The sequence below is a fragment of the Nematocida ausubeli genome (genome assembly GCF_000738915.1).
Source record: "Nematocida ausubeli strain ERTm6 chromosome Unknown supercont2.2, whole genome shotgun sequence".
NCBI lineage: Eukaryota > Fungi > Microsporidia > Nematocida > Nematocida ausubeli.
The window spans coordinates 574,368-601,082 of NW_026515635.1; the positions used below are offsets into that span (position 1 = coordinate 574,368).

The 26,715-nt window shown below is 36.3% G+C and overlaps 17 protein-coding genes across 17 annotated transcripts; 8 read left to right on the forward strand and 9 right to left on the reverse strand.

Moving 5' to 3' along the window:
- Positions 1 to 17: 17 nt before the first annotated feature.
- NESG_00929 (uncharacterized protein) lies at positions 18 to 3,026 on the forward strand (the record flags this gene model as incomplete). Its single annotated transcript, XM_053048568.1, has 1 exon — positions 18 to 3,026. The coding sequence occupies one exon, from the start codon at positions 18 to 20 to the stop codon at positions 3,024 to 3,026; it is 3,009 nt and encodes a 1,002-aa protein (XP_052905328.1).
- A 533-nt stretch (positions 3,027 to 3,559) lies between these two features.
- On the reverse strand, positions 3,560 to 3,940 carry NESG_00930 (uncharacterized protein; the record flags this gene model as incomplete). The annotated part of the gene is made up of 1 exon (XM_053048569.1): positions 3,560 to 3,940. One exon carries the CDS (start codon positions 3,938 to 3,940, stop codon positions 3,560 to 3,562), a length of 381 nt encoding a protein of 126 aa, XP_052905329.1.
- A 682-nt stretch (positions 3,941 to 4,622) lies between these two features.
- On the forward strand, positions 4,623 to 5,390 carry NESG_00931 (uncharacterized protein; the record flags this gene model as incomplete). Its single annotated transcript, XM_053048570.1, has 1 exon — positions 4,623 to 5,390. The coding sequence occupies one exon, from the start codon at positions 4,623 to 4,625 to the stop codon at positions 5,388 to 5,390; it is 768 nt and encodes a 255-aa protein (XP_052905330.1).
- Positions 5,391 to 6,553: 1,163 nt separating this feature from the next.
- On the reverse strand, positions 6,554 to 6,991 carry NESG_00932 (uncharacterized protein; the record flags this gene model as incomplete). The annotated part of the gene is made up of 1 exon (XM_053048571.1): positions 6,554 to 6,991. The coding sequence occupies one exon, from the start codon at positions 6,989 to 6,991 to the stop codon at positions 6,554 to 6,556; it is 438 nt and encodes a 145-aa protein (XP_052905331.1).
- A 759-nt stretch (positions 6,992 to 7,750) lies between these two features.
- Positions 7,751 to 8,563, reverse strand: NESG_00933 (uncharacterized protein; the record flags this gene model as incomplete). The annotated part of the gene is made up of 1 exon (XM_053048572.1): positions 7,751 to 8,563. A coding segment is annotated over one exon (813 nt), but the record flags the coding sequence as incomplete, so codon positions are not given.
- Positions 8,564 to 9,220: 657 nt separating this feature from the next.
- NESG_00934 (uncharacterized protein) lies at positions 9,221 to 12,439 on the reverse strand (the record flags this gene model as incomplete). Its single annotated transcript, XM_053048573.1, has 1 exon — positions 9,221 to 12,439. One exon carries the CDS (start codon positions 12,437 to 12,439, stop codon positions 9,221 to 9,223), a length of 3,219 nt encoding a protein of 1,072 aa, XP_052905333.1.
- Positions 12,440 to 12,559: 120 nt separating this feature from the next.
- On the reverse strand, positions 12,560 to 12,790 carry NESG_00935 (uncharacterized protein; the record flags this gene model as incomplete). Its single annotated transcript, XM_053048574.1, has 1 exon — positions 12,560 to 12,790. One exon carries the CDS (start codon positions 12,788 to 12,790, stop codon positions 12,560 to 12,562), a length of 231 nt encoding a protein of 76 aa, XP_052905334.1.
- A 673-nt stretch (positions 12,791 to 13,463) lies between these two features.
- On the forward strand, positions 13,464 to 14,474 carry NESG_00936 (uncharacterized protein; the record flags this gene model as incomplete). The annotated part of the gene is made up of 1 exon (XM_053048575.1): positions 13,464 to 14,474. The coding sequence occupies one exon, from the start codon at positions 13,464 to 13,466 to the stop codon at positions 14,472 to 14,474; it is 1,011 nt and encodes a 336-aa protein (XP_052905335.1).
- An 11-nt stretch (positions 14,475 to 14,485) lies between these two features.
- Positions 14,486 to 14,827, forward strand: NESG_00937 (uncharacterized protein; the record flags this gene model as incomplete). The annotated part of the gene is made up of 1 exon (XM_053048576.1): positions 14,486 to 14,827. The coding sequence occupies one exon, from the start codon at positions 14,486 to 14,488 to the stop codon at positions 14,825 to 14,827; it is 342 nt and encodes a 113-aa protein (XP_052905336.1).
- Positions 14,828 to 15,910: 1,083 nt separating this feature from the next.
- NESG_00938 (uncharacterized protein) lies at positions 15,911 to 16,474 on the reverse strand (the record flags this gene model as incomplete). The annotated part of the gene is made up of 1 exon (XM_053048577.1): positions 15,911 to 16,474. The coding sequence occupies one exon, from the start codon at positions 16,472 to 16,474 to the stop codon at positions 15,911 to 15,913; it is 564 nt and encodes a 187-aa protein (XP_052905337.1).
- Positions 16,475 to 17,705: 1,231 nt separating this feature from the next.
- Positions 17,706 to 18,566, reverse strand: NESG_00939 (uncharacterized protein; the record flags this gene model as incomplete). The annotated part of the gene is made up of 1 exon (XM_053048578.1): positions 17,706 to 18,566. The coding sequence occupies one exon, from the start codon at positions 18,564 to 18,566 to the stop codon at positions 17,706 to 17,708; it is 861 nt and encodes a 286-aa protein (XP_052905338.1).
- A 360-nt stretch (positions 18,567 to 18,926) lies between these two features.
- Positions 18,927 to 19,844, reverse strand: NESG_00940 (uncharacterized protein; the record flags this gene model as incomplete). The annotated part of the gene is made up of 1 exon (XM_053048579.1): positions 18,927 to 19,844. The coding sequence occupies one exon, from the start codon at positions 19,842 to 19,844 to the stop codon at positions 18,927 to 18,929; it is 918 nt and encodes a 305-aa protein (XP_052905339.1).
- A 24-nt stretch (positions 19,845 to 19,868) lies between these two features.
- Positions 19,869 to 20,204, forward strand: NESG_00941 (uncharacterized protein; the record flags this gene model as incomplete). Its single annotated transcript, XM_053048580.1, has 1 exon — positions 19,869 to 20,204. The coding sequence occupies one exon, from the start codon at positions 19,869 to 19,871 to the stop codon at positions 20,202 to 20,204; it is 336 nt and encodes a 111-aa protein (XP_052905340.1).
- A 309-nt stretch (positions 20,205 to 20,513) lies between these two features.
- On the reverse strand, positions 20,514 to 21,725 carry NESG_00942 (uncharacterized protein; the record flags this gene model as incomplete). Its single annotated transcript, XM_053048581.1, has 1 exon — positions 20,514 to 21,725. The coding sequence occupies one exon, from the start codon at positions 21,723 to 21,725 to the stop codon at positions 20,514 to 20,516; it is 1,212 nt and encodes a 403-aa protein (XP_052905341.1).
- A 341-nt stretch (positions 21,726 to 22,066) lies between these two features.
- NESG_00943 (uncharacterized protein) lies at positions 22,067 to 22,345 on the forward strand (the record flags this gene model as incomplete). The annotated part of the gene is made up of 1 exon (XM_053048582.1): positions 22,067 to 22,345. One exon carries the CDS (start codon positions 22,067 to 22,069, stop codon positions 22,343 to 22,345), a length of 279 nt encoding a protein of 92 aa, XP_052905342.1.
- Positions 22,346 to 22,669: 324 nt separating this feature from the next.
- On the forward strand, positions 22,670 to 23,398 carry NESG_00944 (uncharacterized protein; the record flags this gene model as incomplete). The annotated part of the gene is made up of 1 exon (XM_053048583.1): positions 22,670 to 23,398. The coding sequence occupies one exon, from the start codon at positions 22,670 to 22,672 to the stop codon at positions 23,396 to 23,398; it is 729 nt and encodes a 242-aa protein (XP_052905343.1).
- Positions 23,399 to 23,463: 65 nt separating this feature from the next.
- On the forward strand, positions 23,464 to 25,293 carry NESG_00945 (uncharacterized protein; the record flags this gene model as incomplete). The annotated part of the gene is made up of 1 exon (XM_053048584.1): positions 23,464 to 25,293. The coding sequence occupies one exon, from the start codon at positions 23,464 to 23,466 to the stop codon at positions 25,291 to 25,293; it is 1,830 nt and encodes a 609-aa protein (XP_052905344.1).
- Between the last annotated feature and the right edge of the window lie 1,422 nt (positions 25,294 to 26,715).

A 26,715-nucleotide genomic window follows, 5' to 3' on the forward strand; every position in this document is an offset into this window, starting at 1 on the left:
ATTATTATTTTGCAACAATGGAAGAAATAATGAAAGCAGAAGAGTGTCCGTGCATAATGAAAGAGGAATCGCAAAGAGTAAAAAGCATTGCATTCCACCCAAGTAAGAAGGTAGTAATTACAGGGCTGCACAGCGGAGCAATTCAGGGATGGAACTATCTCTATAAGACCAAGATATTTGAGCTGAATGAGCATGAAGGACCTGTCCGGGTGGTTGTTTTTCATCACCTGGTGGAGAGATTTGCATCTGCAGGAGATGACTGCCTAGTGCGGATATGGGACTATAAGACGAAGTCTGTGGAGACCGTGTTCAAAGGGCACACTGACTATATCCGATCAATTGAGTTCCATAAGCACCTTCCGTGGCTTATTACGACATCAGACGACCAGACCATTCGTATATGGAATTTCCAGTCAAAAAAACAAATTGCGTGTCTGACAGGGCATACACATTATGTGATGTGTGCCAAGTTTATAAATGATAAACTGTTTGCAAGTGTCTCTTTGGACCAAACCATCCGGGCGTGGGACTACTCGGCGCTGATAACAAAGAGCCAGACCAGTGTTATGGACATGCTTGGTGTCCCTGAGGTTGTTCTGAAGCACGTGATGGATGGGCACGATAGAGGAATCAACTGGATATCCGTGCAGCCAGATGGAGAGACATTTGCAACAGGAGGGGATGACAGCACAATTAGACTGTGGAGTGTGTCTCAGGATGGAATAAGTGAAAAAGACACCTTGCAGGGTCACCACAGCCATATAAGCTCGCTCTACTACACAAAGTCAAACACTCTGCTGAGTAATAGTGAAGACGGGACAATGAAAATATGGGACATAAAGAGCAGGAAGCCCATAAAAACAATCACAGTCTCAGATAACAGATTCTGGTGCATAGCCATGAACCAAGATGAAAAGATATTTGCAGCAGGACATGACACTGGGTTCTCTATATATTCAATTGACCTGCTGTATCCTGTGTATGCAGTAGACGGTGATGTTCTGTATATATGCAGAGGGACAGAGCTAAGTAAAGTTGAGGATGGAAAAATATCAAAGGTCATGAACATTCAGAAGGATGCACATGAGGTGTTTATACACGATGAGTCTGTAATAGTAAATTATACGAGTAAATACGCTGTGTGTAGAGGAAGTAAGGCACAGTATAAAGGACTAGGCCAAGCAACCTTTTCTAATGGAAAAATAGCAGTCTGCACGGAGTCAGAGATAGTAATGAGAGAGCTTGATGGGCGTGATATTGAGTCGTACACAATTGAGGCAGATAAGGTCTTTGAGGTTACACACGGCCTGTTGGCACTTAAGGGAAAGACACTATTCAGAATAGAGAATGGAACCATAGTGCACAGTGTAATACTGCCAGAGCCATGCATGTTCGTTAGGCACAACGAGTCACATATAGTGGCAGTGTGCAGGAATAACATAGTAATTCTTGATTATGCACTGGTGCAGACTGCCCTTATAGAGGAGATTGTTTCTATAAATAGTCTTATACTGAAGGATGATTCTATTTTCTATACTACGCCATTGCACATTAAGTTTGCCTTTATGAGCGGAGAGGGGTCTTCGTTCATGTCAATTGACGAGGCTCTGTGGATTGTGGGTGTTGATGAGAGCCAGTTCACTCTAATAGCAGCAGACGGGTCAGTCATAGATATAGAGATGGATATGATTGAGTGGAAGTTTAGAAAGGCCTTGGAGGACATGGATATGAATAGCATTCGGGAGTGTATATCTACAGGCTCGTTGATTGGGCAGGCCTCTTTATCTTGCTTAATACGCAAGGGGTTCTACGAGGAGGGCCTTAACTATGTTGAAGACACAGGAGTGAGGCTTGAGCTGTCAATTAAGACAAAAAGATTCAAGGAGGCTCTTGGATATGCCAAGGAGCTACACTCCCCTGAAGTGTACATTAAGACAGGAAAGGCTGCAATTAATCACGATGTAGATGTGGCTGAGGAGTGCTTCAAGCTTGCAAAAGACTTTGCACTGCTTCTTCTTCTGTACATTTCAAGCGGGCAGATCAGCAAAATTGATTCAATCTTATTTGACTGTCCTGATGAGATGTACAGCGCAATAGCAGCAATTGTCACTGGCAACAAAGAAAGGCTCTGCAAGCTAATATCACTCGAGGGCCCAGCAGTTACAATAGATGCACAGACCATCTCAGAAACAGACTATTCTGCACGGTCTGACAGCGTAAAAACACAGATTCCGCAAGAAGAGGTTTATAATGAGCCTCTCTTTACATCCGAGTCGCAGGATGGTGCGGATACAGAGAGTGAAGAGGTGCTTACAATTAAAGAGCTAGATGAGGAGTGTGCAGATACTCCCATGTCTGAAGAAGAAAGCAAGGAAGAAGACAGTAATGACTGTGTGTTCCCATCGATAAACCAAGAAAGGCTTAAGAGATGCATGCAGAATATTCCAAATGATATAAACATTGAGAGAGAGCTAATGATAGCAAAAGATTGTGTTGCAAGCGGAAAGGTTTCTGTGGGAATAAACAGCCTTCTAATAACAATCCATCACTTAGTTAGCTCAATGATTGAAAGAAAAGAGAAAAATCCCAAGGACATGGAAATTCTCAAGACTACCTCAGAGTACCTTCAAGGACTGTTTGCAGAAAAGATTAAGAAGACCACACAGTCAGATAAAACAAGCATCTCATGCGCACTTTTCTTTGCATCGCTAAACATCTCTAAGGAGCATAAGGAGAAGCTACTGAAGTCTGCCCTTTTGACCTGCTATAAAAAAGGCAACAAGCACAGTGCAATGGAACTTGCCCAGGAGATTGTGAATACCTACAACTGCACAGATGAAAGAATCAAAACTCTAGCAGAATCGCAGAAGCCAATGAAAGATGCGTACGTTATAGACACTAGTCTTCCCTTCTGTATAGACATGGGAGAATACTCTGAGGATGCAATACAGTGCAAAATATGCAGTGCATGGTCGTCTAGCAAGTGTGCAACATGCGCATGCTGCTTTATTTCTAACCTGCAATAAAATATGACTTTGTTTCTTTGCCTGCTACTTTTGCTTTCTAATTTATCTTTACATACAGCGTATACCTTTGTAATTGATGCATCTATTAACTATTGGAAGAAATATTCAATACATAGGTCTGGAAAATCTTGCAATATATTCAAGTTTTATAGCTGAAGGGATATTTGCAAAAAGAGAGTATATGAATGCTTTGCATGAGAATATAGCATGCAGCCATGCAAATGTGTGCAAGAAAGAATTGCATACTATTTGTTTTCGCAGTAATAACGGCTTTAAGTAAGTGCAAAACATATTTTTAACTAGTATAGATCTATGGGCCTTTAGAAAGAAGTCTTAATATGCATAATTGCAGGACAGCTTCATTAGCTAAAGCACTTTTAAATATGCTTTTTGCACTATAAAAAAGTCTAAATAGAACATAAATAGTCCAGCATAGCCCAAATATTTGTTCGGGTTATGCTTGGAATGGTGTATAAAATATCTTTTTCTGGTAAGATGGAGTCTTCTAAATAGTAGGAGTTCATGAAAGTTATTTATTCTTGCTTTCTGAGTGATCTTATGATCATGATTATTGCAATTATAGCTGTTGCAAAAGTTGCTCCAATGAAGATTGGGATTACGTTGCTTCTAACATACCATGCCCCGTTCTCTATATAGACTGGGCCGTTTTGGGCTAAGTCCTTTGCTGCCAATTGTGCTGCTACAAATGAAGGCTGTACAACTGAGGTGTTTATAGCATTTGCTCCAGTAACTATTGCTCCCTGGGCGGTCTTAAGAAGATCCCCGCACTTCTCGATTACTGGGCCTTTGTTGTCGTTTACTATTTGCACTGCATCTGCGGCTCTGTCACCTACAAACTTGAATGCTCCTTCTGCACCGTGGGTTATTTTTTCAATCAAATTTTGGCTCTCCATGGGCAGCTTAAAAATAAAATTTATTTATAGTTTTAGTTTAAATGGAAAATCTGCAAATTTTTCTGCAAAATCTATTTTTTCCATTTTTTTGCAAAAAACCCTAAAAAGTAGTTTTACACAGTATACAAGCATTAAAGCCTTTTATTTGTAATATTGTCATGAGTATATAAATACGCTGGCATGCTGTAGAGACGAAAGAACAGTGCCTCACTAAAGATAAGATCTTTTTAAGTAAAGAACTTGTATTTATCACATACTGATAAATTTGATAAATATTTTTGCTGTTGGTTTTTCTTGAGTTTTACATCTATTGCAGAGATGCATTAAGCTTATACTTAGTATCCAATCTTGGAAATAATCTTTTCATTAAAATCACTTTAGGAAGCCCATAAAGTAGAAAGAAAGTTTCTAAGAAGTAGTGATTCTGTAACTTCAGTGTATATGGATATTGGCTTTTGAGCATCAGATTTTAGTTGAAGGCTAAAGTGCTACAAAAGGCTTTAAATATATACACAAAGCCATCTTGTGTTTTTGAATCTTGTTCTTTTGTTTGTGTAAGAATGAATAATTAATTATCTATCAATATGATTGAAGAACAATTTCCAGAAATTATTCTAAATCAGCGTGATAGTATATGGGGTCTATAAATAAAGAATTAAAAATAAATATTACCAAATTTATAATGACAAAATGTATTATAGTGGAAAAGAAAAATTATGACCAAATAATAGTAGACTCAGTAGATGCAGACTCTACAGGAAAAAAACCTTTAGAAGTTGTCCAACCAAGTAAAAAGACTGTCTTTAATCGAGTATGGGATTTGTTTTGTAATTTACTGCAAGTTATTTTTATTGATATGCAGTATTGTTACTCTATAGCTTATACAGTTACAGTTCTTTTTTTTTCTGTTCTCAGGTTAAATATCCCTATTAACTATTATAATACTATATGTTATTCGAATTTATTGTATAATAACATAATGCTTGCAGGTTTGATTTTGATTCCAGGTCTCTTTGTGTATGCAGCGTGCATAGTACATCAGACGATAGACTTCACTCATTCACATTTATACAATAGAAAATCTGAAATAACTAACTCTTTCAAGTTCATGGGCAGTTTAGTTGGGTCTGGATTAGCTGGAATTCTACTGTGGAATGCCCTTTTATTTGATCAATTTTACATACTTTCATATTCTTTTATTTCTCTAAAGATAATACACACAATAATAGGAATAATAACTTTGACTAATCCTGGCGTATGGCTAAGAAAAAGAAAAGATATTTTTTTCTTGAGTGGGCCAGAAAACTCCCTCCATGTGTGTATTTTCCTATATATTTTAAGCACTATTCTTTTATCTGTGGCAGGCGTCCTTCTCGATTTTCAGATTAGAAACTATCTAGAGGCCAAATCTGACTTCTTAAAAGGATCCCTTGTTAGATTTTTGGGTTAGAAACCATCTAGAGGCCAAATCTGATTTCTTAAAAGGAGTCCTTGTTAGATTTTAGTATTTATTTGAGAACTCAACTCTTTAAATAGGTTGTTTTTAATTTAATTTTGCCATCCATCAAAATAAACTAATTAATTAATGTCATGTTTAATGTAAACAAGCACAGATTAAATTGTTATTGTGGCCAATAACATGTATTTCTTTATATGCTATTCTGATCATACAGCGTCAAGTTTACAGATTTGTAAAAAAACGTGCATTTGAACCCCCTTTCTTCTATTTTTGAGTGCAAGTTCTAAACCTTAGAACTAATAATTAATAAACTCTTTAAATGTCTTATATACTATTACTAACTATTGATTTCTGTATAATTAGTAAACTAATGCAACAATGAAGATAACTCTAATCATTGCTGTTAATAGAGGTTTCTTTTTTAAGGGTATGCATTCTATCCTAAGCCAGCAATTTAGATAGATATTGAGTATTTTCTTTTGTATTTTTCTGTTAGTAAACGTACTAATGGAGCCTCTGCTTTCTGTGCCAAATTAATTATCTATTTATATTTCTCTCTTTGGATTATATTTTTTTCTTGTAAATATATATTTTCACTACCTGCTACAGTATGTATATGTCTAATTATGTATTAATAATTAATTGCAATATATAAATAGAAAATAAGAAATAAAATATAGCTAGTTTAGTATGAACAAGACCAGTATCTTTAAAAAAGCTTAGCTATATAAAATACCATCGCAAGCACCAGTGTGCTAGCACAATATTAAATAACTTTGCATAGAATGCTATCAAATGCAAGGTTAGGAGATGCTATATAGTTTTTGTGGTAAAAAAATCGCTCTGTTGTTTATTATCAACGCATTACTGTAAAGGAAACAGTGTATTCTGAAAGTAGCATCTTCTAAGATCGAGTCTCTGACTTATCTTTTGAAAATACCCTTAATATGTAGACTCTCTTTTTATAAAGCTGCCTGTCTAACTAACTCTCACCATTCTATGAAAAGAGTGTATTTTGTTCTACATTTAGGCCATTCTGCTAGCTTCTGGCTGCATCCAAAAAACCACTTTACTTTGAATTTTAAATGCCTCAAAGAGTGTGTGAAGGAATAACGTATATTCAGAATAAATCTATTCTTTACGCACACTGTTCATTATAATTTGCAAGAGCGCGTGCGTAGCTTTCGCTGGATAATGTATATCAAAGCTATAAAAATAGCCAGTGCACCAGTCACAATAGCAAGCCCAAGTTTGACATTTTCTTCTTGGGTTAAGTGCTCTTTTCTTATAACAGATTCCTTTCCTGCGGATAGGCCTGCTACCGCTGTGTTTTTCCTTGCCACCACATCTGCATATGTCGGCATGCCCTGTGTGTCTACTGGGCTTACTTTTCGTTTTGACTGCTGTCTAGACCTAGCAGACTTGTATTTCCAGCTATAAAATGTATCACTCACTTCTGATCCAATATATTCTAATACATCTCCTGTTTGGTTAACAGCGCTCACACATTCCTTTTTTATTATATTTGCTGCACCGCTTGCATGATCAGCTAGTGTTTCTCTTCCTGTAATCTTTCTCAAGAACTTATTCATTTTAGTAATAAAGATGCAATTTTTAAATAATTTTATACTTAAAATTGACCAAAATATTAAATATTTTATAGAAATAACCGATTTTTTGCTTATACGCTTATACGCGCAAGCATCTTTCTGTACAGGAGCAGATATATATCCTGCAATAATTCTATTTCTGATGTATAAAAATAGTTGCCAAATAGAAGCTGATCAAACTACTAGACGGATCAGAGAATGAATTAAGAGAAACTGTTGAGACTAAGGTGAATCAAAGAAAGCTTTATTGCAAATCACGTAAGGAAAAATAGACCATTCAGGCAATACAGTGTAGGATTGGCATTTTAATAGCACTTTGAAATAGAAAACTGTCCTTGCGCTCTGCGCTTTAGACTTCTCTATGCTGACTCAAGCCCATGAAATTAGCATATCTGCTGCACTAATAATAGAATATCTGAAATATCAATAGAGACACTGCCTCTAAAGTATATTTTAGATGTAACAATAGGTATATGTATAACACGAGCTGTAAATACTGCATCTCTTCCTAATAAAGCAGTGCATGCGCATTTTCTTTGAATACTTATGTACTTCTTGTATGCAAAGATGATTTTCTTTGCACATTAAGGTATGGGCATTTTTGAATCTTCTAGGAGAGTACATCTCTATGATGTAGCTTTCATTCCATCCCAAACTATATTTTCGCCTTTTAACCTCTGTACATGCCTGTTGGCACTATAGATATTAATTTGCCACATTGCAAAAACAATAAAAATACTCTTATGCCTGCGGCTTTGCATCTTCATCAGCTTCCTCATCAGATGACTCACTGATTGAATTAGAATGCTGCCGAGCTTCATATTCTCCAAATACTGGATGCGCGCCAAAATTAGAGCTTTGGAAAGACATAGGCACCTCACTATAATGTGAAGAAGACTCTGGCATTCTGCTAAAAGCTGGGCTTTGTGAAGGATCTTTTCTGTCACTGGAATGTGAGCTAAATGCCACCTGTCTGTTAAACTCGGGTCTTTTGGTAGTATCCTCTGCATCACTATGATGTGAATCAAATCCTGAGGCGACTGGGAATGCTGGTATTTGAGGACTAGTTAAATCACCTTCAGTTACCTTTGTGTAAACCCAATTCGTATTATAAAGATTTGTTGGCTCCGAGTATCTTCTTTCAGGCCTAGTTCCTTTGAACGCAGATTTTCTTCTTTTCATAACATGTCGCCAAATAAGAATACTAGCTATAGCAAGAAGAAGCAGTAATAAAGTAATACCTGAAATGATCATAGCCCATTTATACCTCTCCTGGAAGCTGTTATTAGTGCTGATGTAAACAACATCTAAATTGCTTATTGCTGCTGCCATGAAACCTCTTGCCTGGTTATATCCTTTTATAAATACGGAATCACTTTGTTGCATTACATTCTTAAAATTTTTCAAATATTTATGTGGTAAAATTTCCACTCTTTTGGAAACTTTCTTACTACTGTATAAGGATCTTAAATAAAATGATGGCAATGGAAAAACCTTCCCTACTTCAATATCAGGTCCCAAGCCTAGATACATATATGATTTTGCAAAAGACACAAGAGTTAAGACAAATTCAGAGTAAAAGCAACAGTCCCAAAAATATTGTTGACATAATAATAAAAGCTTACTACTTAATACATGTTTGTTAAGACATACACATATTTCAATTTCAATAAACTCAAGCTAGCGAATAAACTTTTTACAACAGATATACTATGACTAGTTCGCACTTTGCATAGGTCAAATCGCTGCTACGCCACATTCAAGCTTTTTTTGTTCTTAGCCTGAGCTACATATGATATGGAGTAAGCACACATATGCGGGCTATGTCATTTAGCTGTTCTTTTGCTGTGTGCACTGTTCTCTTGTTTTCTTCTAATATATTTTCTGTAATCGATGCTCTTTTAAATTCAATGAATTCTTCATACACACCGCATACGTTTATTGGCCCGATACAATCCAAATTCTAGCTAAAACACCTTTACAAAGCTTCTTCAAATAGCACAGCTAAAGTTAAAACATTTTATTCATAGGAAATCTACAGTAGCTAGCTGTCAATATGCCAGTGTACAACTAAGATAGCTGCACCAGAATTCTAGCCACTGCTCGTTAATACACCCATAAGTACTATATTTTAAAATATAGCCTATTTATACAGACACATCTGCAAGAAGTATAAGACATTTTTAAACTACTTTATTTATTAAAGCTTCCTTACCAACGGTTTTCCATTAAATGAGATTGAATTGTTGAAAACCTTTTCATACTCTCCCTATCATTCTCAGCACACACTATGTCTTTTACTTCTTCAAACACATTTGACATATATACAAACCACCTTTTACTACAATAACGAATATAGCCACTATCATTTTTGAAGCTTTCTATATCAATTAAGTTATAGCATCCTTGTACTATATTATACCATCCTGTATATCTAAATTTTTCTGCGGAGTAAATAATCCACAGCAAAGACCGGTTGCCAAATCTCTTACAATCACTAGCTGTATAGTTAGCTTCTACTCCCCCTATAGATTTAATAATTTTAGTAATATAGTCCATAGTGATTCCATTCAGTGTTAAAATCTCGATAAGCGAAGGTTCGCACCGAATTGTAGAAAACAGTTCTCCAGGACGATCATTGGATTCGTAGTTATCATTACTACATTTTCTTTGCAAACTAATCATTAAGTCAGTTAGTATATTGGCATACGTTGTCTGCGATAGAGATTTTATACTTTGTGCTAAGTATAATACTTCACGTATTGTGGATGGAATATATTTTTCATCTATACTCTTGTCTATTCCTGTTAGCGGATGATGCTTATCTACTGGGATGTGACTAAGAAATATAAACATTGTATTTCTAATCTCACTATCCATAAAGCAAGCACTGCCCAAGATGTTATCTGCTAGGCGTAAAAAAGGATGATTTTTGTCAAGTTTTTTTTCCATTCCATATAGAAGCAGCAGCCATACATTTTGGTTTATGTGATCCATATTATGGATTGGAGGATTAAGCAGGAGAATATCAACAACCCTGTGCTCTTTTCCATACAAAAAAGTAGGACCCACATGTTTATTCAGTGTAGAGGGGTTCCTATTCTCTTCTTTGGGTTCACTTGTCTTGATACCTTTATCTGTATAGGAACTAAGCATCCCTATAATAGGCGATTCTGTAGATTCGTATATATCCTGCTTAGTTTTATTTAACTCGATATGATCTTTTCCCAGTTCCGAGCCAATTCCAATCGAAATACTAACTGAATAGTGATATTCGTCTTCCAAATGCTCATTTAGTTTATATTCGATTTTTATTTTTTTTTCAAAATCACGGTACTCTCCATTAATAACCCATTTATGCTCAGATAGACATAACTCGATATTGTTATTGAATGAAAAATTCCTAACAATTCTATTCAGATGTTCAAATACATCATTTTCTAGCCATTTCTTTCTGTATTTACATTTAGCTATGTACTTACTTGTAGAACAAACGATATTATTCCTAAGAACTGTTTGCCTCTCTTTAAGAGATTTTTGCTTGTCTTTAAGAAATGTTTGCATTCTCTGGATTTGTTTATTAAGCATGTCTATGAGATCCATTTTAATATTCGCCTTTTCGCTACACTCAGACATATCTGTAATCTTATTGTAATTACTAATAATAATCTCATCATCAGCTACCATATCCATCAAGTTTCTAAGCGTATCTATCTTCAGATTCTTTGTTTCACTGAAACCTGTTATCTCTTTAATAACATACAGCATGTTGATCATGCCGAGCGCAAGCTGATTTCTTTCTGGTCGCATATAGCGTATTTCTGGATTGGAAAGGCCCCCCACTACTTTGTTCCAGTCATCGTGCATTTCCTTTCCTACTTGCTCACGCACGCTCGAATATTTCTTGAAAAAGCTTTTCAGCTCGTCTGAGGCATGCTTTATGTGGTCAACTCTGTATATATTATTCTTAGCGTCATATGCAATAGTCATTAGGACGGCTAGAAGCACTGTCTCTGCAGGGTCAGTAAATCCAGACGATAGTGCGGGCTTAGCATCCTCTTGAATATGCTTGCCATCTAGGGGATTTATTCCAGATGCAGGAGAAGAAGCGCTCAAATTGTTTGTCTTTATTGGGACAGGAACAACATCTGAAGCTACACCTAGATATAAAAGATATTTGCAGTGATCCATATAATCATTGCGCATAGATCTTTTCTTCATATGAGTTATGTCTATCTGCTCTATATAAATTGGGCGATTCTCTTTTGACGCTATGGATTTGAAAAAAGCATTATCCCTCTCAGCTCTTCTTTCTCCTTCCCGCTTTATATACCTACTTATTAGATATCTTGCAATGTTTTCCATCTTCTCTTTTCTCGAGGATTCTTCTTTCTGTAGCATCCATTCGCCTAGCAAGCAATAGGCTGTGTGAATGAATAAAACTGCCTCTTTGGTAGTTTCTAGGCAGTGGTGTATATAGGTTTGTATAAGGAAGGCTGGGCTGTTTACAAACTGAACCTTCTCATGCATATCACAGTCAGATGGCTTTGAGCTATCTTTCTCTTCTATAAAGACCTTATTTTCTCTGTTCTCTATAAAAAAGTTTATAACTTCAATTGCCTTTTGTTGGAGCACCTCTTCAAACACATCTGTAGACTCTGTTTCTTCTTTGCTAGTTTTGACCAACACATTCATACTCACTCTGAAGTGCTCTTCTTCACTATTTGTCTTCTTCAGAACGAGCTCTGTTCTGTCATAACTTTTATTAAATGAGAGTGGTACACTCTTTCCCTCTGCAAGCATTAGCAATGAGGCAAGTATTTTGTGCTTATGCTCTTTTACATTAGCACTATTAATAAATGTATAGAAAGAGTCAAGATCGTCTGACAATATGGACACACATTCATCTAGTGAGGGAAACATGTTAAGAAGCGTATTAAAGTACTCTTTCTTGTACTTGAGCAAGTCACCTTCATATAAAAGCTCATTATCATCACGTACTTTGTCCAGACTGCAGTTTCGCTTAAACCTATAAACAGGATGCTCACAATCATCCTCTTCAAGTGGTATACAGTAGTCTAGCTTTATCTCAGGCGAAAAAAACCTCTTTCTGTGCATAAACCCAATGTTTCTGGCTTCTTCTTTTAGCACTGGCATTATTCTACTATCTACGCCGACTTCTTTTGTTTCTTCAGAAATAGCAGCAGCTTTTATCTGGACATTTCTTAGCCCATCTACTGTCAGCACTCTGTCCCACACATGGCACAGTATAGCTACTCCAATGAGCATGTATATCTTTGCTCTGCAGATAGCTCTTTCCTTCTCCTCTTGTCTTATCTTATAAGTTCTTAAGTCTTCTGTTGCTACTTCTTTACTCTCTAATAGCTGGTTCTTTCTCTTCGAAAGATTAGACTTCATTATACTAAACATTTTGTTTTTTACTTTTTGTTGTCTATTTATAGACCATAAAATTAGCAATTTATCAGTATTCTGTGCTCTTAATTAAAATTAATATACTTTTAATTAAAAGTATTCCCGAATTAACTCTAATTAATTTAATTTTAGCAGAAAAAAACAAAGCCTCTTATATTCTAGTAGTCTACAACGAAATCTTGGAAGGCAAAGACCAGCATACATCTGCATTTCTAACTCTGGGAAAGAACAGTTTACTATTGTGATAAAAGCCTTCTCTTTTGCTCTTTGATAGACCAAGTCTTGCTCTATGTCCAAGCTACGAAGCTCAGCTTTAAGCATCTTAGAACCAACTTCTTTATTCTGCATGCTTCTGCTGTAGCAAGGAAGTATGTATTAAAATGCACAAGCAGCAATAGTAGCTGTAGAACAACACAATACAAGAATGTGAATTACTGGCTGTTTAAATTAAAATTAATTAATTACTAACATACTCTCTCTTTTGTTTATATTTTGCTTGTTAATTAACTCATATTTCTATTTCTGTCTATATTTTGTTTTTTAATAATTGCTTATTATCAATAAATTAATTGCTAGTAGTCTATAAATAGAGAAAAAGAAATAAAGGAATTTTGAATAGAAGAAGCGAAGTCTAATATCGCAAGAAGAAAGAAACCCAACTGTGTATAATCTTCAAGCTCACTTGTTCTATATAATTCCAGCTTGATATGTATTTGTGTGCCTTAATGACAAGAGTATCATGGCCTGTGAATAGTGGCTAAATATAATTCCAAGTGCTAAGAAAACAACTTTTATTTTTAGAAAAAATACTCTTGGCTTCTGCACTTATAATAAATTTGTCTTAAGTACTCTGTCATTTTTAAATACATTGCCACTTCATATGATTGAATGAATATGTGAAAGTACGCCATAAATGTGCTGGAAAAGTTGTTCGAGTTATATACCTGAAATAGCTGTTATTTCAGTGCAACTTAAACCAGGTGCTGTAGTAGTTAAGGTAAAATTTTTCATTTTTCATTAAATGATCTACAGGGTGATTGCTGGTTTGTTTATGGTGCAGAATCTCTTTGCAAGAGTTTCTGTGGAAGATATAAGAAGAGCGCATGAAACTAAGATAAAAGGAAGCCAACAGCTATTCATTAACTCAGAGGGGCCTCTGAATCTGCTATGCGGATATATGGGCTTCCAAAACGGATACATGTACAACAAGCGGTTTTTTTCTCCAAAAATAGAAACAGACTATGCGTTGTATGAAGATGGATTAGCAGCTGACGGCACACAGGAGTATGGATTTACAAGAACGCCTGCAAATGACAAGATACACAAAGAGCTGGGTGTTAGTGGCTCTGATGGAAGATATCTCAGCGCGTACCATGCACAGCTCTTAAAGATGTTTCCATCCGAGCATGGAGACCTCTCAATTGAGACTACCCGGCCAAATGCACTTACAAACTTCTTAAGGGCAGACCATGTTAAGCAGGATGCCAAGTACATCCTTGCCGCTCTGCTGCTTCTTTCAGAAGAGATTGACGTCCAAATAGGCGTGGACCACTCAGGGGAGAGAAAGAGACTTGTCATAAAGAGCAAGACATGCAAGGGAAAAAAGTTTGCAGATGTAGAGCTGTACGCGGCAGGCATTGACCCAGCTACAAATCTGCGCATCGACAGCATTTACCAAAGTGAAGTGGAAGAGATTGTCAACTTCTGTGTACGGTGCAAAGACAGAATAGTAATTAGAAAAGCACCCGCATTTGTAATGCCGTCCAGCCAGGAGGCATTTGACACTGGAGACTTTTTGAACAGCTTAGAGTTTCTCATGCAGACGTACATTTATCACTTCATTGACAGCCTTGCGGAGTATGCAAGTTTTGTGGAGGCAGTGCATGAGCTGCTTCTTGACCAAATGACGGAAGAGGAGAAGAGCAAGCTTCTCATTGGCCAGAGCGGTGCTAAGGAAGAGCAGCAGGCTGCCATAGACCAATATAACACAGGAAATGCAAGTAGCAATAAGAAAAGCCAAACATCAGCCTAAACATCATTATTATGACTTACAACCTTATAAGCGCTGGGGAATTGACCACCCCACATGATTATAAGTTTTTGCTTTGTAATATAAACTTCAACAAAGCTATTCAGATTTTAGAGAGCAAAAAGTCTATAGTGTGCTCAAGAGACAACAAGCAAAGCATGGAAAAATATAACACCATTTTAAAAAAGTTCAGACAAATGCATCCTGTAATAACCATCGGAAGAAAGAGTTTATATCAACGAATGATAGAGACTCTGCACGCTTGGGTTACATGGATTAAGTCTTTTTTTAAGAATATTTTGGCATTTTTGTTTATGAAAGCACATCAGAACAATTCTTGGATGGTTTGTAAATAGAATATGAAATTCAATAAATAACTCGATTCATATTGCTTTCTTTGCGAGACAAAGAATCTATGAAAAGTCTCTCTGTGTGCTCTACTCTACACTCTTTGTAGACTGCAAAACCCACTAGCATTCATATGTAAAGTTCGGTTCTGAGAATTTTTGCATAAGGCAGATTCTGTACTTTTCTCTTTCTTATATTTCGCTTAGCTTGGTGTTTAGTGTGAAGGAATACGCTATTTCCATAGACATGTTTTTTTTATTTTTTACATTCTTCTAAAGAATATAAAAACATGTCTGTACATGTATGTTTTTCTCTGAAAGGTTTGATTTTTCTAATTTCTATCACAAGCACATGAAAATCAAAAATTATGCACAATTGAAAGACCATTCAAGGAAACAATATTAGAGTAAACACATTAACTAGAGTGTATTAGGCGCATCAAAAATAGTAAAGCGAACCACATAGCAAGCAGCATGAATAACTTGAGATGTATTGCAAATTACCATATTTATATAAAGAAATCTTCTCTATGCTTAAAATGAAGATCAGATGTAGAAGAATACTATAATCTAAATACATTCATTTTTATCTTTTCTGCGTGGTAATTTAGGTTTTAGTCTAAAAACAGTACTATATTTAGAGAATTATGTTTTATGTAATTTCTTTTATTCATCACTAATTACTACCATTTTCTCAAAATTATAAATATACTCTTAAATAAGCAAATGCACCTATATCTTAGCTGAAAAGCCAATATTAATAATTAAACGCCATAAGAGACGAAAATTCATGTCTGGAATAGTACTTAATGTCACCCTTTGCTAATGCCAAGAGCCATTCCATTGTGTATATGCAGACAACAGATAGAGTTCTTTTCTTGTGATATGCACTGCTCTTTTTATATCTTGGCCTAATATAGCTCGAAATATCTTTATTTGTACATTCTTCTAAAGGCAATTTTAGATTAAGTAATTATAGTGTGTAGCATATTTGTGGCTATAAACTACACTGCAATCACAATATTATATACTTAATATGCGTATTTGATATAATGCTATATAGTTCTATGACTCTTTCTTTATTGTTTAATTTTATTCCATAATTAATTTTTCTAATTTAAGACGGTTTCTAACCGATCGCGGAGTGACTGACATAGTTGCTAACACTGCAAGATTGCTGAATAACTTCATCTTTTTTGGTAGACTTTTTAAAAACGATGGTTTGCTTTGTTTCTTTGGAATATGGGTTTGGGTATTTTGGACCACATACTCAAGTATAGGCACGCTTGTATGAGAACTCGCTTGTGATGCAATACTTATTTCAGAATCTAACTTAAAGAAATCATCTGAAAAAAGTGGCAACTCTGCTTGTAGCTGGCGGCGCGCCAAATTTTCAAGGCGTAAAGCTTCCTCATCTGTAATTTGATTTGTGTTTGACTGATTAAGGCGGCTCTTCTGCACTTGACAAAGTAATATAACTATGTATACTACTATAGTAACTACCATTACATAAATATAATTATCAAGAAAGTGCCTCCAAATGGACTTTGTGACATTGGGTTCTGATATATATACTATATCTCTTTGATTCTTTAGTTTTTCGATATAAAACGAGATCTTAGACAATACTTGGTTTATAATACTACTATTTCCCATTATGGCAATTAAAACTTTTCACTTTAAAACGGAATTTATAAAACTTTTATGCAAACGATAAAATCTCTATCAGAATAGATTACATACGAATTCATCTTGAATATAGTATCACACAACATTTTGAGCCGTATAAATCAAAAAGCATACTTTAAGAAGAAAACATACTTTCAATTAAATATTAGCACTTAAAAACACACTGTGCTCTCTTTTATTAACATGCATTGGCATGTAATGTAAGTCCAACAAATTGTGTATATGATAAATTTAGAAAGTTTCTGCAATTAAAAAGAAATTGTTTTACATATAACTTCTCTGCATGTTGATAGTAAGCCATTGTAGCTTAGTATATCCCCAACAGCTGCATGTATATTAGAATTTATTCTGTGTTTTCTTTTAGAAATTATGGCATCTGAACTCTTCTTATCTATGCGTGATGCATCTTTATGACTTAGGTTTTCAGCTTTATTATCATAATACCAACAACTAGCCATATTATTAGTTGGTTTTCAGCTCTGTTTCTTAAATCTATACTAAGATGAATAGCATATAAGCATATAAGCCTATAAATAGAAAATGATTAAGCAGTATGAAGAGTGCTATAAATTCCGATTATAATTTATAGGAAAACTTGAAATACACGATTAGATACCAATGTAAAGAGATAGAACAAGATAATAATTTGTGTTTCTCTGTTAAGGAGGCCTGGAAACATGTCATAAGATATTTTTCAAGAGCCTTGGTTATTATGACAGAAATAAATAATTAAAAGAAAGCTATTCAGCGCTAGCCAACTTAGAAGAGTTCTCTACTGTTCTAAAAAAGCATGATAGACAGCCTATATTATTGATTGTATATCATGCAGGTTTTCTAATATGATATATATGCTTTCCGCGTTGTATATAACCAGAACTTTTTTCAATGCTTCGATTTCTATTCAGATTAACACCCCAATGCCTTTTTACATTAGAAAATTAAAATTGTATGTAATTATAGGGTATATGTCTCTCTATTTATCTTATGCATATCTATACATATTGGTAGTTGAAATAAGGGCTGGGCATTAAAGATGTATTTATTATTAGTATCTTCACATATAGCAATCAAAGATATAGCCTGCTCTGCAGCGCTAATTTTCCTATGAACAACTCGAAATACGAGCTATAAATATTCTGTTGCATAACTAAAGTATGTATTATAAATATACATGCTATAATTTTGTAGCTTCTTGCATTTAAGAAGAAACCTCCAAAGTCAGGTCAGAATATAACTCTACGTTGGTTGGCGATGCATTTAGGGTTATGTATTCCTCGGAGTACTTTAGTTCATTAGAATCTGTACCCACGCGTGTACCAGATGGCACTGACAGCCCAGAATTAACTTTAGAAATTTCTGGTATTGGATTCTCTACAGTAGAAGCATTAGTAGGACCAAACTTTTTGATTAATCTGGCATCCTCACCATCAAATCCAAGCATTGGCTGCTCTAACGTAGAAGTACTAGTAGTTTCAAACTTTTTGTTTAGTATGGCATCCTCACCATCAAACCCAAGCATAGATGCAGAGTTTGCAATTGCATATTCTGGAACCTGGCTTTGATTACTATTATTCACAATTCGCAGATTGCTTACATTATATAATTCACAAGGCCGTTCTATTTCTTCCTGCATATTAAAGCTAAATGCTGTAGCAGATCCTCCGTTGGTAGATGTGTTTTTAATAGACTCGGGCTTCTCTTGTTCAGCTACATTAGTTTGTTCTATAGGTGATGAAAGATCTAGTTCAAATGGTTTTGTTATCCTAAAAGTCACTAGATCATCCCCAGAGGGAGATGCTGGGCTACTTTTCTCTACAGTATGGGCTGCTTTTTTGTTCTTGTTTCTTCGTGTTACAACTACGAGAATAGCAATGACAACAAGTAATAAAACTACCGAAACTGCATATATAATTATAGCAGTCTCAGACAGAAAAATACTATGATTGGCTTCGTTCTTACTAGCTGCAATGCCAACTATGTTTTCTAAAAGGCCCGGGGGTGTTACAGTTTGACTAACATCTTTTGCCTGATCATATGATTTTGTTTTCACGCCTGTCATTAAGCAATAAAAAAAACTTTTCATTAAATTATGTAGCCTAGTCAATAATCATTCTCAATTTCTTTACTAGCATTGTTTTTAAATAAGTTCAAATGTATTTAACTTTGCATATGCCCATAGCAATAGTTACTTCTCAATAAAGCAAAAACATCTGTACAGTTTTCTCTATATAGCACATAGAAATATATCTTTTAATTCTGAATTAAGAGCTTTTTTATTATGCCTATTCTCTTTTCTACACATATAACCCGAAAATCTTACTACACCAGAAGTCTTTATAAGATTACTTCTTCTTTTGGGTATATTTTTTCTGCTATTCATATTATATGGATTCTCTCAGTATTAGCAACTTATAGAAAATTACTGTGTGCTTACATTGCTAGAGCTTGGTGTATTCTTCTCGCTCTCTACAGAGTTCTTAGTCTCTTGAGGTTCTTCAACTTTTGCTGTGTCTGGTTTTTTGGCAGAAGGTTCATTTTGAAGGCTATCAGAGTGTCTGCTTGTGGATTCTTCAGACTCTTCAAGGTATGCAGAATCATTTTTTGTATCATTTGGGGTACAAGCCGGCAGCCTATCCAATGTATCATTGCCTAACTCTGATACCATAGAGTGCATACTGCTAGATTCCACTGCTTTCTCGTCTATCTTTATGTCAGCCACTTCATTGTGTGCATTCTCAGTCTCAGACACATCATTCACATGTGGTGGTTCTGCAATGGGCTCTTGATCTGGCTTGGCAGAAAAGTCTATCTTTTCTTCTGCTGGTACGTCTATGGGATTTTGCGCAGTTACAAACTCGCCAAATGAATCACTATCTATATCTTCCACTAATATCAAAGGCTCAGCCTCGTTGTCCATATAATCCGTTAGGGTTATATTCTTTATGGCTTCAGCCCATTCTTGCTCTGTAATAATTGGTCTCTCAAAGTGCTCTTCTGCTTGGGATAATTCTGGCTTTCTATATGCTAAACTGTGCGTGTCTAACATATAATCTCTATTTATTCCATAAGGGCTACTCACATAAGAGTTGCGCTGGTCATGGACTCTATTTTCTACGGCTTCTTGCTGTACTGCATCGACTTTTGGCGCCTTAGTTAATATAGCTTTATTTTCCTCCACTCTTCTTCTATACCTCATAGCTGCAAGTGTACCAACTACAAGACCCAAAGAAACCAAGATAATGATGTGTAATCCGTACTTGCTACCAAAGCTTTTTATGAGGCCAGCTTTAAAATATACATCATTTTTTTCTACTATAGCGAGCTTTCTGCTGATCATCTTACTTTTGCAAAAAATATCTTTATGATTATATTTATATTACAGAATAATTTTTCTGGTGTAGAAGAAAACATTAGCCCAGCTAAAGAAATTTATGAAAATAACTTATTAGTGGGAGGCAGTAAAAATTGGACGCATATACGAAGTACATGTATAAAGACTTCATATACTGTCTTAGAAACTAAGCATATACAAGCATTTGATATAGCTATAGTCTGTGAAATTACTGAAGCATTCCTATTGAATGCTACTTTTAAGATGAGCAAATCGCCATTCTATAGATCACACACAGAGGGCCACATCAAAAGACTGCGCAGAAAAGTATATAAAAAGTTGATTTTATATAGCCCGAATTCATAAGCTTTGTCTTTATTTAAATCTCGATCTGTTTAAATAGTTTCAAGTGAAGCGCTTTTTTCTTCTTAAGCTTATTTAAACCAATCGGATTATAGGCCCTCTAATTCCCAATAAAGGGAAGTTAATTACTTTTATTCTATATACTTGGATACAAAGAAACTAATATTGTGCAATGCTTCAGATGTTATGTTGAGCATACGACACAGAGAAACTTTGGCATGTTTTCCCAATAAAGAAAAAGTACTTTGCTCTGTTTTTATTTTTGTCGCGGGATAAAGCTTTAAATGCTCTTATCTACATGTATAGTTGCTTCTAAACACTTCCGTATCTGACTGATGCAATCTTAGATATTCCACAATCTTTGTATCCATAGATAAGCATGCTGTTGTCACTGTACATAGTGTATAGTGTATCCACCACTGCAATAGTTCTTATAAACGTGCCCGCTTCTCGGCAGTACAGGTCTATTCTATCAATAAGCCCAACAATCAACAGATGGTTAATAACGCAGATGTCTATGGCTTTTGTGTGTGTATCAATCTGGTAGATCTGCAGCTGCTTCTCTATGCACCACTTAGAAACAGTTCCTGTTGCCGTTAGCGTATATACATACCCCTCACTGTCTCTTTTTATTTGAAAGATAGTTCCATTTTGCAGTGGTGTGCTATATATGTGGTCTCCATCCAGCGTCACGACATGCATCCTCTGGTCCATTCCCCCCACTGCTATGAAATCACCAACACACTCCACTTTATAAATCCGCCTGGTAAGCTTTATTAGACATCGAATGCCTTCTCCGGTGTGGTAGTTCCAAAGAATGCACGTTCCGTCATACGAGCCAGTAACCAAAAGAGGCTTTTTTTTGGCAAAGACCATGTCCCGAATACTCCCAGTGTGCCCCTCCAAAACATGTACACATCCTCCTGTCTTCACATCCCACACGCAGACTGTAAAGTCTCTTGACCCGCTTACAACATATTTATCAGATAGCAAAATGCTTCTAATTGTGGACTTGTGCTTAAAAAGCGTCCGTATGCAAGCCCCCAGGAACACATCCCAGACCTTTATTGATTTGTCCGTGCTTCCTGACACAAGAATATTATTTGAGTAGTCAAAGGCCCAAATACTGCCTTTGTGCTGCTTCAGCGTTCGAATGCATACAAGCGACTTGTCAAGTACATACACATACGATGAATTGCTAGATACAATGACTATATCGCCGTACACGCCGATTTTGGTAATTTCTGTATTTGCAACATGTGTGATTTTGCTGGTATGCGCCACATTGTTTTTTATCCAGCTCTGAGTGAGAAGAAATTCTCTTTTTACCTCTGCTAAGTAGTTTCCATTTGCACAGTGTCTGTCTTTTTCTTTTAATTTTTGTTTCCATATAACAGGATTCATTTCAATTACCCTTCTAACCGCCTCTGAGGCGCCCATTAGTTTTTTTATATCCTTTATGCTTAGGTGCTGAGTGATTTTGCTGAGCACTTCGAGAGGGAAGAGATTTCGTATAATTCCCATTCTTTAATAAAATATTTAAAAAATCAAGAGAACGCTCTTCTTTTCTTTGAATTAATTTAGAATTCTGTACAACTGAGTAAGTATAGAAAAAATCACACATGCCCGAAATGGTCCCGTTTTTCTGTAGCCCTTCTACATGCTATGCATCTGCTATGCGCTCTACTTGAAGAGCCCGTCAAAAATTTTCGAACAATAACAAGTTATTCTGTAATGCTAAAAGTAGATGCATATACTGTTGCTTCAAGTTTTTCTGCACACACTACGCTATTGGTCTATTTGGAAAAATCAACTATTTTATTGGCTACTCCATTTTTATTTTAGATTCGAGTTCTGGAATTTTTATGCACAGAAAGAAGAGAGAGGAGAAAATCTCAGAGCTTATAAAGTCACTGCCAATAGACTATAAGAAGTTTGAGGAGCTACTAAAGAACAATGCGCGCAGAGATCTTGAGGTAAAGATATATGGAAACAAGCTTGGAGGGACAGAAAAACAGATAATGCGTGTGATTAGAAAGCTAGGAATAAAAATAAGAATAAAAGAGCCAAATGGCGAAAATCGGCGCATGGTAGTAAAGCTGCATAATCACATGCGGTTTGTGATACTAGACATCATGGCCTAAACACTGTGACTGTTGGTATGCATCTTTTAACAACCAGAAATAACGAGCGGCATGCGTCTGCTGACAGGAGCTCAACTTTTCAGAATACTATTTTTTAGAACTCTTCATGAGTGCATTGAAGAAAAAGGGGTTTTAAGCAATAAAATAATGTGTCTATATTATAATGATGTATAACATCTTTATGCTTGTTATATGATGCACGCTTGTTTGTAGGAAGCGTAGCTGCTAATATGCATTAAGCTATTTTGTCTTGAGGATAAATAATACTCTAAATAAAAACAGAGGGAAGTATTTATTTGAATAATAAAATAAATAAAATTTAAGATGAAGCTTAGTGAAGTAATGGATGATTTGTCGGGAAGGTTTATTATGTGCTTGCCGCTGTCTGAATTTAAGAACACAGAGAGGCTTTTTTTCCAAATAGAGGAAGCACACTGGTTTTATGAAGACTATTATCGTAGAAAATTTAATTTGCCATACTTGAATTTGAAAGACTTTACATTCCAGCTCATAACACACAATGAGCATCTCAAGAGTGTGCTGAAGATGGATGAAGAGTTTAAAAAGTTCCTGCGGTATAAAAAAACAGTGCCTGTGTTTGGAGCACTAATATTTAACACAACCATGACAAAAATACTCCTTGTTCGGGGGTTTGGGCCGAGGCAGTCATTTACTTTTCCACGAGGCAAAGTATGCAAGTCAGAGAGCAACATTGACTGTGCAATTAGAGAGGTCTACGAAGAAGTGGGCTATGATATAAGCAATAAGCTTATATCAAACATATTTCTTGAGACTGGATCAAAAAGCAAAGAGTCAAAGCTGTTTATTATTATGAATGTGCCAGAGCAGACAACAGAATTTAAGACAAAGACCCGAAACGAGATAAAGGAAATAAAGTGGGTGGGAATCGATTGCTTGGAAAGAGAGCCCTCCGAGCAGTTTTCCTATGTAAAAACGTTTGTAAAGGAAATTAAAAGCCTCATACGAAAAGTTGATGCAGAAAAGCCTAGACTCAACCTAAACTCGATAAAAAAAGCATTTTGTGCTATTTAAATATGCTTTTGTTTATAAACTAAATGAACCTATTTGTATATATTTTTCTAATTATTTTCATTCAGATGTATTCGAGTGCACATGAAGAGACAGAAAAAAAGGAAGAATTAGGAAAAGAATACTTTTCAGAATACGAAATCCCAAAAGAAGAGAGAATTTCAAAGCTAAGACAGGTTCTTAAAGATAATGACCTGGAAGGGTGCATTTTATACAGAAGCGATCCCCATTTGAACGAGTACGTACACCCGCATTACGAGCACATTGCCTGGCTTACAGGATTTACAGGCTCTAATGCAACTCTTCTTGTTCTTCCAAACACTGTGTATTTGTACACAGATGCTCGCTATTTTATACAAGCAAAAAAGCAGCTATCGAATAAAGTGGAGCTTTCTCGGATAGGAATTGACCCTTCCATATCGGAGAGACTGCTTACCTGTAATGCTGTGGTTGGAGTCAATCCTCGGAATATAACACAAGCACAGTACAATAGAAACTTTAAAACCCTGCACAAGCATGCGGATATTGAGATTATAGAGTCTGATCTGCTTGAAAGCCTATGGACTTTGCGCCCAAAGATTGAGTCAGGAAATCTTGAGGTCATGAAACACCAAGAGTCTGTTAATGTAAAGCTACAGAAAATTCGAAAAGAAATGGAGAGCAATAAGGAGATGTATTCTTTCATGCCGCCTTTGGATATGATAATCATTTCAGATATGGACGAGATTGCCTGGGCCACGAATTTAAGAGGAACTGACATACCTATGTCTAGGCTGTTTTACTCTTTTTTAATTGTGACTGATTCTACAGCGATTCTTTTTACAGATGCTAGTCTAACTAGTGAAATTCCAAACATTTTAGTAATGCCATACAGTGAATTCGATAACTATATCAAAGAATTAAGTGGGCTGAGAATTGGAGTGTCTACAAATACAAACTATCATATCGTGTGTTCGATTGTTGATGATAACAAAGTATGCGACTTCAAGGGAATACTTAATTTAAAGGCAATTAAAACAGAAAATGAGATAAATGGTTTTAAAGAAGCAAACAAAAGAGATGCTAAGTATCTGTGCATGCTGTTTGGAGAGATCAAAAAAAGACTATCTGATGGAGAGCATGTAGGAGAGTTAGAAGCTGCTGATATGTTGCTAGAGTTAAAGTCTAGCGACTCGGAGTTTATTGTTCCCAGCTTTGACACTATTTCAGGCTATGGAGAAAACGGAGCTTGTATTCACTACTCTCCAGTTGACAATACAACAAAGATCGGTACTGAAAGCCTTTTTTTGATTGACTGCGGCTCCCAGTATACCATGGGGACAACAGACATAACCAGAACTGTCTGCTTTGGACAACCAACCGAGGAGCAAAGAAGAGATTATACCACACTTATTAAATCCCATATTGATCTGGAAAACACACCTTTCCCAGAAAAAACATCTCTTGGCGCTCTATCCCCAATAGTAAGAAAGCACGTCTGGAAGGAAGGCCTTGACTATGGGCATAGCACAGGTCATGGTGTTGGCTTCGGTCTTAATGTGCATGAGGGCCCACAGACAATGGACACTGCGTCACAGATAAAAGCCGTTCCAGGCATGAATATAACTATTGAGCCAGGTATATACAAAGAAGGAAAATATGGAATACGCCATGAAAACCTAGGAATAGTGAAAAAGTATAACAAAAAGGCTGGATTTTTGCGTATACAAAATATTACGCCTGTGCCATTGCACATGGACTTAATCAACCCCGAGCTTCTCACAGCAGATGAGATAGATTATATCAATGCGCAGTCTATATGGATTAAAGAAATGCTAGAGCCAGAGCTACTTGATCACAAGGAAGGTCTTGCATGGCTTTCTGATAACACGCGCAAGATAAGCAAGAAACAGAACTAAAAAGCTGCTTCTGCATATTCCAGGTGCACGTATACTTCGTGAATCTAATTTAAGTGATTAATAAAGTCTATTGCATTAAAAACTCTGTCAATTGTCTATAGCAGTGGTACCTATTTTTCTTGTAATTAGCAATACAGAAAGTCTTCTATTGTTCTATTGCTCTCCAAATACAAGCACACCCAGAGTTTAACACATACAAACCCACTAACTCCCTCTTTTATACTACAAGAATCCTACACACAGCACCTTCTTTCTTCTTAACAATATTCTTGTTCTTTTCTAAGTATTATATACCTATATGCCAGCCCTGCCCAAGGTTCTTGTGCCAATGAAGAGATTAATATATAAGGGGGCCTCGGCCTACTGGCCCCCACACCACTTCCCTGCCAGCCCAAATGCCCGCTAGTGGTGCTTTACATCCGCACTGACCCGCCGCACTGAGTGTTTCTACATACCCGACTGTTATGCGTCTGTGGCTGAGAAGTCTCTCGCACTGCGAATAAAAGACAGAGTTTTCGCGTATTTATAGACCGCATTTTATTTTTTTCCTTTTTCGTCAGCAATTTCCCTCTCCGCACTTTTTTGCCCCTGCAAACCGAAGGAAGGGGGCATTTTCCCCAAAATTCCCGTGTTTTGCCCTGCTGAGCGCCCCTGCAAAAAATATTTTCTCAGGTGTTTTTTTTGAGATGGGTCTCCTGGCCAGAAAGGGCGTGCGCATCCATACTGCAGCGAGGAAAGAGACACTCTGCATATGTGTGTGCAGGGCAGAGCTCCTAGAAGGGTAGCTGTGTCCGAGAGGCAGAGACTGCAGATTGATTTATGAAAGGGCCCTACTCTCTATAACTTGCACATGCCATAAAGAGAGCAACAAAAAGAGTGCACCCACATCTCTCAACTCTGTCTTTACTCTGGCTAGTAGTGCAGTGTGAGGTATTTAAACCAGCCAGTCTGTTTATATCCACTGCTTATATACTGCATGTCACAGTATAGCATCTGTGCTCTTCGCTATACCCTCTGTGTGTGAGTCACACAGCCAGGCTGCGCAATTCCTGCGCAATTTACCCTTACTCGGACATATTGGGGCTCTCGCCCCCATAGACCGGTCTATATTCATTTTAGAGCGGGTCTTCTTGTATATTAAAAAGTATATGCGCTCTTTGGGGGATATTGGGAGCATCCAGAACGGGCAAATTAAGGTCTATTTTCCAAAATATAAGTATAAATAGAGCATAAATCTGTAAAAATATTCCAAAGGAAACACAGGAATCACTTGCTAGTTCTCCTCTGTGTGCACTCGCGCACAGGCAGATACCTTAAGCTCATCGAGGTGCCTTTAACTTCATCGAGACAACTTAAGCTCTTCGGAAAACTTAAATTCATCAAGGTAAGTTAAACTCATCAAGATGCTTTTAAACTCTTCGG